The following is a 12,117-nucleotide window of genomic DNA, read 5'->3' on the forward strand; positions in this document are numbered from 1 at the left end:
TAATAAAAATTACTCCATTTTTGTATGGATATTTAAAACAATAATAAATATAATAAGTAATGCATATTAATTATCAATAAAAAATGTCGGAAAATATTTTGTTTATTTACATATTGACAATATAAAAATAAAAGAGACATTGTGGAAAGAATAAAGTAATGCGGGCTGAATACCAAGTTTTTATATTTTCGCTTTAAGACTACATTTTTTTAGAATTTCTCCAAGCGAAAAATAGGAATAAAGTTAAAGCATATATCTATTAAAAATAGTTATCTAATATATTATTACTTAGAAGATATGAAATGTAATATTTTATAAAAAATTTTGAAACTATTTTTTTTAACATAAATATTAGGAAAAAAATATATCTAAAAATTTTAGAATTTTTTCTAAATATTAAAATAAAACTTTTTACAATTGCTTTGTTGATAGGTATATTATTAATTTTTATATTAAAAATTCTTTATCTGCTATTTCTAAAAATAAAGATAATCAATAATTTTAGTTATACTATATTAGAATTTTTGACAAGATTAATGGTTTATTTTTATTGATATTAAATATTTTATAAAATTAAGTTTAGCATTGTTAAATTTTTTTTTATCTTTTAATAAATTTATGTTAAATATTTATTTAAAAATTTTTTGATAAAAATTAACCTAAGTGCACAACCAATTAAGTGAATGAGATTTAGATATTTAAAAATATATTATATTCATTGACAATAATAAGTTTGCTTTAAAATTTTTTTTTATATAAGGGATAATTTAACAAGCAAAAATTATTATTTTCTGAAATAAGTTTTATTTTTATTGTTTTATTATTTTTACAATGAAAAACAATTAATAAGAAATTTCATATTATTTTTTTTAAAAAAATAAATTTTTTAATAATCAATATTAAATTATTTTTAGCTTTTTATTATGATAAGTAATTTTAGGTCATTTGTATATTTTATTGAGTATCAAATTTATCATGTATAACTTACCAGAATAAACACATACATACACATACATCAATTTGTAAATTTTTCCTGATGCTCTTTACTGCGACTTCTGATCAAAAGTTGGTCTTCAATTTTGGTATTTCGTTCTCGCGGTCTATATCATTATTTGATCATAAAAATATACTTAACTGTACTATGTTATATTATTTTAACTTTTAATTTTTTCTTTGGTACTTTTATTGCAAACTTAACATATATAAATATAATTATAAAACAAATTATTTTTAGAAGATATATCACTTTAAAAAATGTCTGGTGGAGGTAAAGATAGAATTGCTATTTTTCCATCCCGTATGTAAGTTTTTAGTATTTATTTGTTTGATTTAAACAAAATCTTAGGGCCCAGACTCTTATGAAAACCCGTCTTAAGGGTGCTCAAAAAGGTCATTCACTTTTGAAAAAGAAAGCCGATGCACTTAATCTTCGTTTCCGTGATATTCTTAAAAAAATTGTTCGTAATAAAGTTCTTATGGGAGAAGTTATGAAGGAGGCTGCTTTCTCACTGGCTGAGGCTAAATTTACGGCTGGTGATTTTTCACATACTGTCACACAAAATGTAAAAACACCACAATATCGTGTACGTACAAAAAAAGATAATGTTGTTGGTGTTATTTTACCTGTATTTGAATGTTATAATGATGGACCTGATAATTATGATTTAACTGGTTTGGGAAAAGGTGGTGCAAACATCACCAAATTAAAGAAAAATTATCAAAAAGCTGTTGAATTGTTAGTTGAATTGGCTACTCTTCAGACATGCTTCATCACTCTTGACGAAGCTATAAAAGTTACAAATAGACGTGTTAATGCTATTGAGCATGTTATAATTCCAAGATATGAAAATACTTTGTCATACATCGTAACTGAACTTGATGAAATGGAAAGAGAAGAATTCTTTAGAATGAAAAAAATTCAAGCTAAAAAGAAGAGAGATCGTGCTGAGGCAGAAGCTGATGAAAATGCTGCTAAAATTGCAAGTGCAGCGAAATCTATTGAAGAAAGAAATATACTTCAAAGTAACGACGAACAATTATTATTCTAAAATTATGTAGAAAAAATGCAGATTTTTAAGTCAACATGAATTTATTTAACAAAACAATTATTACTTGAGATTTCACAAGATAGTTAAAAATACTAGATAATTGAAATTCACTTATTTCTTGTATTTTATAATAGTATTTTTAAAAGTTTGATATATTTTGACCAAAATAACTTTTTAACAAATAAAACAAATTCTCATTTATAAAAACTAAATTTTTTTTATATCCATTTTGATTCTAAAATAAATTTCGACCTTATTTTAAATTTAATTAATAATATTACCACTTATTATACTTGATTGGTATTTGACCCTTTTAGTTATTTTTTAAAAGTTTTATCTAACAACTAACCAACTTTAAAAAAGTATTTAATTATTTAAATTTTAACAATAAACAGGAAGAAAAAATTCTCATTTTTGATGCATGAAGATTATTATGATACAGACAAAAAAAATAAAAGAATTTATTCAAATGTTTTATTGATCAACAAAATACTTAAGAAAAACTCTGTATTATCATAGAAAAAAATCATTAACTTTGTTATCAAAAAAATATAATACTATTTTTGAGTGATAACATTTTTTATTTATATATACAAAAGTACTGCGTTTTATAATATAAAATTAATATTATTATACATAAAAAAGTGAAGATTGATAATAATTATTTTTTTGTACCAAAGTGATCTAAGAAAGACAAAAATAGGCGTTTTTTCATTTTATGTCGAATAAATCAAAATTAGCTCTTATCATTATCATTAATTTGTCCAAAAAAAGTTATTATTTTAAAGAAACATTTATTTTATTTAAAATTACTTTTTAATAAAAAATTTAATGATTCACCTGTTATGTTTACTTTTGGTAAATTAGAATAATGCCAAATTGATGATTTCGTCCCTCTTCATCAATTAAATACTGAAGTTTCTACAACTGAAACTATCACAAAGAATTCTCAACTAAGATATACATAGACCATGTTATATCTACAAAAATTATAGAAATTGAAAATTTTACGGTTACAATTATGCATATCAAGGAATATATAATATTCTACTACTATAACTAAGAATATGTTGATTTGATTCAATTTGAATGATAGGAAATTGTTAGACAATTGAGTTAAGCATAATTTGATATGTAATTTAAATTTATAAAATTAATTTTTAAAAGATGTTTTTTAGTTGAATAAATTCAAAGTACAGTTTCAAAATTTGTAAGTTTATTTTTTATCAATTAAAAAAATTAAAGCGAAAAACTTTATTTTTAATAAAAAAAACATAATTTTTCTAAATTGTAATAATCTTTATAAAAATCTAAACGGAAAAAATAGGTTTCAAAAATATTTAATATAAAATTTAAATAATTGAGTGTTATCATGTTTATTCAATTATTGCATATTTTTTTGAATAAAAAGGTTATTTAAAAATTTTTTATAATTAGAAGTTTCTAGAATGTTATAAAATTTAGTGAATTTCTATTTTAATTTTACTAAAAAAAACCTTCATTTATTTAACATTTAAAACATATCATTTAGTTGATCAATTGAAATTATAGAAAAATATGTAAAATAAAAAAATAAAGTAGATATATACAATCATAATCGTACTATTTCAAATTATATTTCTTTTTGAATTTATCTAAATTTCTATGTTAGTACAAAGTACATCTATTAGATATAATAGCATAGTAATATCGGTTAACTTTAAAGAGAGTTATTTACATCAAAACGTTTTTTGCCTATAATTTGATAAAATATGAATATTATTTAAAGAAAATGTTAATTTTGTTAAAAAATTTGGATAAAGAGAGAAAAATATTCAATTTTTTATCATTCAAAAAGTTATTAAATCCTCGTGTTTTTTAACAAAAAACAACCTACCATGTTTCTGGTTTTAAACCAATTCAAAACAATCTGCCTGCTGCTACTTCTTATAACCTTCACACAATGTGAAGGAAGTACTTATGGAACCTTCTTTCCTTCGGTTCCTAAGGAAATCAACAAAACAACATTTCCACTCAATCTAAGGTTTGCAGCCAAGTCGGACGTCATTCTTTTAAAATGTCCTGGTTCTGAATACAAACATCAAAATACTATGGATAATTTCAAGGAAAATAAATTACTTGTAAAATCGGGCTTAATGTATTCAGACACAAGAGATCTATTTAATTGGATAATATCAGTATATAATGCATCTGGGCCTCAGCTAATTAATTGTGGTGATATTGGAATAAAGCGCAATGACGGAAGCCACAAGCATTATGATTGGATGTTGAATTTCAATTGGCAACCCGGACCAAATCCTTATGTAAAGGCAAAACGAGAGAAGATAATAAACCAACTTCCAATTACCAGTAAATGTGGAAATGATCAAAAAAAAATTTTAAAATTTACAAGGGATAAGGAAGGCAAATTATTTGAACTCATATTAGTTAATGAAGAGTTGAAGGCGTCGGATGATCTACCACATGTAAACAAACTTTATTATCTGTTTACAATACCTGAAGATACTTATAAAAAGGAGATTGAAGAGCCTTGTATGATCTTTAGAGCTGTCAATGACAGACCACTAATGGTAATAAATGGTTACAATTCTACCCAAAAATCGCTCAACAATATAGATATTAATGTCATTAAATTTGACTATTTGGAAACGTCTCTTGAAATTCAACTCCTTTTAACAGATCAACCAAAGTTAAAAGATTTTTATAAGAACGAAGAAATTTTAATTAGCAAGGTTATATTCACAAAGGATGGAGCTAAGGAAGTACCAAACTCTAACAAGACTACCAAGGGAAAATTCTCATTAAATGGATATGAGCTTTTAAAATTTTCTTATGATTGCCCATCGACTGAAGACGACCATAAGATAACGAAGATCTTCTATTTCGCACCACCACAAGAAAACTTTAAATTTCCATTGGAGTATATTCTCTACGCATCAAATGAGACGGTGGTCAGACCAAATTGCTCAATCAATAGATTCAGTTTTGGATACCTTTATTCAGTTGATTATATTAACAAAAAGATAGTTAATCTAACTGAGTTGAATGCTAATGGAGTAGAAAACAATGGTTTGTATCGCTCTGGTGCTTTTGTCTTTACAACAGATGTTACAAATTTTAATACAACTTTAAAATGCCTTTACAAAACACCTAATGGAGAAGTCGCTTTAATTCACTCGTTTTTACATAATGACAAAGCAAGTTTTGGAATAGATGAAAATGGAAAAAGATATTTAAATGTGGATGAAGATAAAGTAACTATAAATAAAATTCAAAAATCACGATTTGAAAAATTTAAAGAAACATTTGGAACTACTGGTGCAATTTCTATTATTGTTGGAAGTGTTATTATTGGTATCTTAATTTTTGTTGGCATCAGTGTATTAATATTTCTTAAGGCAATAAAATTACATATTAGAAGAAAGAAATTAGCATCTAAATACCCCAATATATTTGCATTGTGGAAAGAATTATCAAATGCAAATTTGGAAGAGTACTGTAAGATTGTTCAAAGCAAAAAATATATTCCGGATATATTGAAGAAGCAATCGGTTTTAAAGAAAATAGAAGGTGATGAAGAGGTTGAATTCAATACAAGTACTCTTTTTGACTCTTCTTTGGTCAAATGTTTCAAATCAATCTTTGGAGAAATAAGAGCTCATTACATTAATGATGTCTCACCGGAAAGAAAATATATAATTTCTGATGGACCAGCACCTGAAAGTGTAAAATATTTTTGGGAGTTATTTTACAAAGAGGATGTCGCAGTTGTTATTTCAATGATTTATCAAGATAGTGATGAAGACCCAGAAACAAAAAATAAATTGTTATATTGGCCAGAAAAAAACCAAACTTATGGAAATGTTACTGTTAAATGTTTGGAGGAGCTTCCAACTAGTCTTCAAAATGTTAAAGTTTTAAAATTCAGCATGACTATGAAAGAAGAAAAGTCAAAGGATCTGATACTTTATCATGTCATGAATTGGAAGGAACACACAATACCCCATTTAGATTTACACTTCATCAACTTACACTCTGAGGTTTCTGAATGTGCTGGAAATAGGAATGTTCTTGTTCATGCTTCACGTAGTGCTGGATCACGTGTATTCATGTTTACATATTTTTGCTGTATTTTGGAAGCAATTAAAGCTGATACCTCTGTTTATAATCCAATGGAGATTATAAAAGAAGTTCGTGAAAAACGTTATGGTGGAAACATTTCTTCCATTGAATATGCTTACTTATTAAAAGCTCTTGTCACATATTTTTTTGACAACATGATGTTAATAGACAAAAATAATGAAAGGATGATGTTTACCAATGAATATGATCGTTATCTTTACAAGTTAGATGCACGTAAAGGCAGTATGGATAGAAGATTCAAACTTTTTTTACAATTTATTAATATTCTTGATGAAGGAAAATTGGATGAACTTTGTGTTCAATTTAATTATATTGGAATGATGCGTAAAGATGCTCTTATACAAAACTGTCAACGTTACTATACTGCTAAAGGAAGTCTTCCAAAAAGAAACCGTTATAACGATATAGAATGTCTTGACAAAACATCAGTTAATGTTAATGGATATGATATAAATAATGTACTTGGTTATATTCATGCTAACCAAATGGTTTATAAATATGGTGATGGAAAGGAAAGAAAAATTATTATGTGTCAGGTAAGATATTAATAATAATTTAACTTTATTTTAATGTATATTTTTTTAGGCACCAATACAAACAACAGTTGATGATATGTATGACATGATTTTTAGATACAAGATCGGAATCATTGTCATACTTGTTAATGTAAAGGAAATAACGGTTCAAAATAAGTGTTTTCCTTATTTTCCTACAGATGCTAAGGAAATGAAAGGAGGTAAATACACTGTCATGTATATTGATAAAAAAGTGGATGATTTAAATCATATTATTGAATATGATTTTACAATTCATAATGATAAAAATGTAACAAATAATTTTAAAATTCTCCATTATACTAATTGGCCTGATAAGAGTAAGTTTATTTAAATACAAAAAATTTATGTTATTTGTTTTTTTTAGGCATACCTAATGAAAGTAAAACCATTCATGAATTGTACAGAAGAATTATAAACCTTTACAATGATCGTCATGTAGCGATTCATTGTAGTGCAGGAGTAGGAAGAACCGGAACATTAGCATTAGCTATTTACATGATTGATATGATCAATTCATGTAAAGCTTTTGATCCAATAAAATTTTTGGATACTCTTAGGTCATACCGCTATAAGGCAGTCCAAAATAAGAGTCAATTTATCTTTTCTCTATCAATTGTTTACGAACATTTTAGAAATAAGATAGATGAAATGGATCCAGAGGCCTACAACAATTTTACTACAATGTCAAAAAATATCTTCCGCCAAAGTGAAGAATATAAAGGATAATAATTTATAAAAAACTTTTTTTTAATATTAAAAAATGTCTTATTGACATTATGTTTTGTCACCGATGTATAATTAAAACATCATTTTATAACTATTTTTAATTAATAAATATTAAATATAATTTGTTTTCATTTATAATAGAAACATACATTTAAAAAAATATATGAAACCAATAACAATTATAACATTATGAAATTTTTTTAATTTTATTGTTTAGAACTTTATATGTTTTTTAATAATTTTAAATATAAAGCTTAGAAATAATAATTTTTTAAAATTATTAAATAATATTTTATTTTTTGTAACATAAATATATGTAGTATCTTACATATTTAAAGTTAAAGTTTATCTCTAGATAACAGTTTTTTTTAATAATTTGTTAGAATTTTACGTTTAATTTTTTTTCCATTACTAATTATAATATAAAATTAGTTAATTCTCAATATTACAATAAATACTATTTATTGTTTTTTTTTTCGTTAAAAAGAATTTTTTTTTGATTTGTTTAATAATACTTTTGTTTCATCTTTGAAACATTTTTATGCCCCTTTTTCTAGAATACAGGAAGGAAAAAAGATGTTCTGGAAAGATTGTTGTTTAATTACAAAGGAATTTTTTGAAAACTATCAAGAAATTTTTAAAGACAAATATGGAATAAATGGAAAGTATATTAATACCTAAAAATAAATTAAAGTTTGATTGAAAATTAGTCATTAAAATTTCTTATTTTTGTTATTTAATACATATCAACTAAGTTTTGTAATATATTTTGTTTTTATTGGTTTTTTCAAAAAAAAAAAAATAAATTAATTTAAAAAAATATGTTTTTTTTTGATAAAGTTTATTTTTTGTATATCTTACTATCTAATATTGTTATCTTTACACATTCTCTATTTATATAATTTTATTTTAATAATATTAATAGAAATTTAGTGTTGGAATGTTATTTTTTGAAACATTAAAATTATTCATAAATTTTAACAAACGATATTGCTTCTTATATATTATCCAGAAATAGTCTATAGATATATAAAACCAGAAAACTTTTTTGACTGTTGTAACAATATTCAAGAAAATTGCTGTTTTTAAACTTTCTATTTATTTTATAGTTAATGATTTTGAAAGACAATAAATTAATATTACCGTATCACTAAAATATATGTCTTTTATTATTCTCCATATAAAGCTGAACTTAGAGATATTTGTAATATAGAATAGTTTCGTTTTTAATGTTAACAGATAAATTATCATAAGAAAAAGCATAAACTTTTAACTCTTATTTTGTTAAATAAGTTATAAATAAAAAAATTCAAAAATGATATTTGTTTAAATAATATTAGTCATTTTACATTATTTCTTATCTATGAGATGTTATATATCAACCTTAAAAAATATCGTTAAATATCATTTTTTTAAAAATAATCTTTAGAAAATATTTATTTTTCTTATGCTTTTACAAATTTACATAATTTATGTAAAAAAAATGTTTCTAAAATCACATCATTGAAACATTTTATACATGTTAATTCTAATAAAACAGAGTGTAAGAATTTTAATTATTGCTACTTAATTTAGTAAAAATATTAATATTATTTTAAGTTTTAGTTATACTATTTCTCAGTTATGTACAAATGCGTTAAAAATTTATGATGATAATATTTCTTATTTAAGTAAATTTGAAATTTTATCAGAAAAATCTCTTTTACATGTTGTGATTTTTTGTAAATATTAATTTAAATGACGATTATGAAAACAAACGTTTTTTTTTCAAAAGCATATTTGTTCTTATTTAATGAAAAATTATATATAAATATATTTATTTTTATTATCATAAGAATTTTGGCTTTGATCTTATTACTATGTTTTATAAGTTTAAAAATGAAATATCATTTCATGTATATTATATTATTTAATGACTTTTGTACTATTCAATTTTTTTTAAATATAATTCATAAAGTAAATTTTTTAATTAATAGAAAAAGAAAATAATTTAAATTCTGATTAGTATTTTATGTACAAATAATTTTTTTTTACTGGAAAAAAATATTTATTTTAGATAAACATTTTATGATGTATAAATTTATAAAAAATAATAATAGTATAACAAAATATTGCAAAAACAAATGTCAAAAACTGAATAAATATTAAAAAATTAAAAAAGAATTAAAAATGCGATATTTAAACCGGAAAGATAATTAAATGAATTTTTGTCATTGAACAAAAATATTTTTACTATTTAAAATTCTGGACAATTTGTTTTATAAATATTGAATCATGTATATATCACAAAAAGTTTTTATAATAAAAAGTATTTTTATTCTTTTTCAGATTATAGTTTATATAAGAAATATTTTTAACAATTTTCTCTAAAACTATCAAAAATTAGTAAAAAATTTTTTTTTGTTTAATTTTGCATATTAATTATCTTTATTTGTGTGTTTTTAAAATGAAAATTATAGAAATTTGTTGTACAATAATCTATTTTAAATGTAAACAATTTCTGTAAATTTTAATAAAAGTAAAATATTGTAAATTGGAAAAGGATAAAAGTACTGATAAATTTAAAAAAGTTTTTTGTCTTCTATTTTTGACAAAATTCAGATTTGCATTTTTCTACGTTCTAAAATAAATTAAAAGTAGAAAATTAATGGTAAAAGTTGATGAAATTCATTTATTAGAAGCATAAACTATAGTAGAAAGATTATGAGTGATAAATGATTATTTTAAAGAGTATCAAAGAATCTTATGTGTGAAGAGTCTGAAAAACAAAGAAGTGTTGTCTTTTTAAATTTGTTTTTTCATATTATTTTAATTCACTACAACAATCCTTTTAGCTAATGTTTAATCATAAAGTAACGGAGATTTGTTACATTAATTGTATATTTAAAATTAACATTACTATATTATTAAATTTATTTTTAATAATTTTATTTTCCATTTGACTTTAAAAATAAACAATTTATTATAATTTTTATAACATTTTAAAAGGGCAAAATAAAAAAAAACCATTTCAAGTAAATATAAGTTTTATGATATCAAAATGTTACTTTGCACAATATTAATCATTTGTTCCAATTACAACAAATTATGTATAATAAAATAAATGTTTTTAATAATAACTGTAATATTTAAAATTATATTTCTTTTTGAATTTATCTAAAATTCTATGTAAGTACAAAGTACATCCTTTAGTTATAATACTATAATAATATCAATTAACTTTAAAGAGAGTTTTATACATTAAAACGTTTTTTTGTCTAAAAGTTGATAAAATATAAATAATATCTAAAGTATGTGTATTTTGTTAAAAATTTTGAATAAAGGGAGAAAAATATTCAATTTTATATCTTTCAAAAAGTTATTTTAATCTCGCATTTTTTTAACAAAAAACAACCTAATTTCTAAATTTAAATCAGTTCACAGTTAGCTGACTGCTGCTGTTTTCAACTTTCACAAATTGTGAAGAGAGTACTTATGGAACTTTTTTCATTTGGTTCCTGAGGAAATCACTCAAACCACTTTTCCAGTCAAGTTCACGTCTACCTCCGAATCAGACCTCATTCTTATAAAATGCATAGTTTTTGAATATAAACGTTTTAATGTTAAAGATGATTTCAAAGTGAATCGACAATTGCAAGAATTGGGTCTAATTTATTATGACAAAATATGAATATTTAATTGATTGCCATCGTTATATACTTCATCTGGACTTCATCAATTTAATTATAAAACTGTTGGTATACTTTAAAATTATGAAAACCATTAGAATTCTAATTAAAAGTTCAATTTCAACTGGCAACCCGCTCCAAATCCTTATATGATGACAAAACGAGAGAAGATATTATACCAAGTTCTAATTACCGGAAAATGTGGCAATGATCAAAAAAAATTTATAAATTTTCTATGGACAAGAAAGGCAAAATATTTCAACTCAAATTAGTTGATAATAAATTGATGACATCGGATGAATTACTACATGCAAACAAACTTTATTATTTTTTTGCAATACCTGAAGATAATTGTAAAAAGGAGCTTTTAGAACTTTGCATAATATTTAAAGCTGTCAATAGCAAACCAGAAATGATAATAAAAGGATACAATTCAACACCAATATCGCTCAAAAATATAAAAATTGATGTTAATAAATTGTATTATAAAGATGAAGTTTTTCAAGCATCACCTTTTTTTAAAAACCCAATTAATTTTTTAAAGACTTCTACAAAGACAAGAAAGTTTAAATAGAAAAAATTGCAATCACAAAGGATGGAGTTAAAGAAGTGCCAAACTTAAATAAAACTACTAATGGCCTATTTTCACTAAATGAATATGAACTTTTAAAATTTTTTTATGATTGGTCGTCAACTGGAAAGAACCGTATGATAACGAAGATATTCTACTTTGCACCGCCACAAGAAAACTATATATTTCCATTGGAATACATTCTCTACTCATCAAATGAGACGGTGGTCAGACCAAATTGCTCAATCAATGGATACAGTTATGGTTATCTTTATTCAGTTTATTGTAATAAAAAATTAGTTAACCTAGATGAATTGGATGCTAATGGAGTAGCAAAAGATGGTTTATATCGCTCGGTGATTTTGTTTATACATCAGATGTTACAAGTTTCAATACAACTTTAA

At 23.1% G+C, this 12,117-nt stretch overlaps 3 protein-coding genes across 3 annotated transcripts; all 3 read left to right on the forward strand.

Moving 5' to 3' along the window:
• Positions 1–1,254: 1,254 nt before the first annotated feature.
• SRAE_2000109000 (V-type proton ATPase subunit D) lies at positions 1,255–2,048 on the forward strand (the record flags this gene model as incomplete). Its single annotated transcript, XM_024652000.1, has 2 exons — positions 1,255–1,301; positions 1,346–2,048. 2 exons carry the CDS (start codon positions 1,255–1,257, stop codon positions 2,046–2,048), a joined length of 750 nt encoding a protein of 249 aa, XP_024505621.1.
• Positions 2,049–3,925: 1,877 nt separating this feature from the next.
• SRAE_2000109100 (Protein-tyrosine phosphatase, receptor/non-receptor type domain and Protein-tyrosine/Dual specificity phosphatase domain and Protein-tyrosine phosphatase, catalytic domain-containing protein) lies at positions 3,926–7,474 on the forward strand (the record flags this gene model as incomplete). The annotated part of the gene is made up of 3 exons (XM_024652001.1): positions 3,926–6,727; positions 6,777–7,065; positions 7,113–7,474. The coding sequence occupies 3 exons, from the start codon at positions 3,926–3,928 to the stop codon at positions 7,472–7,474; spliced, it is 3,453 nt and encodes a 1,150-aa protein (XP_024505622.1).
• A 3,954-nt stretch (positions 7,475–11,428) lies between these two features.
• Positions 11,429–12,117, forward strand: SRAE_2000109150 (Hypothetical protein; the record flags this gene model as incomplete). The annotated part of the gene is made up of 2 exons (XM_024652002.1): positions 11,429–11,638; positions 11,737–12,117. The coding sequence occupies 2 exons, from the start codon at positions 11,429–11,431 to the stop codon at positions 12,115–12,117; spliced, it is 591 nt and encodes a 196-aa protein (XP_024505623.1).

This window comes from Strongyloides ratti (assembly GCF_001040885.1).
Source record: "Strongyloides ratti genome assembly S_ratti_ED321, chromosome : 2".
Taxonomy (NCBI): domain Eukaryota; kingdom Metazoa; phylum Nematoda; class Chromadorea; order Rhabditida; family Strongyloididae; genus Strongyloides; species Strongyloides ratti.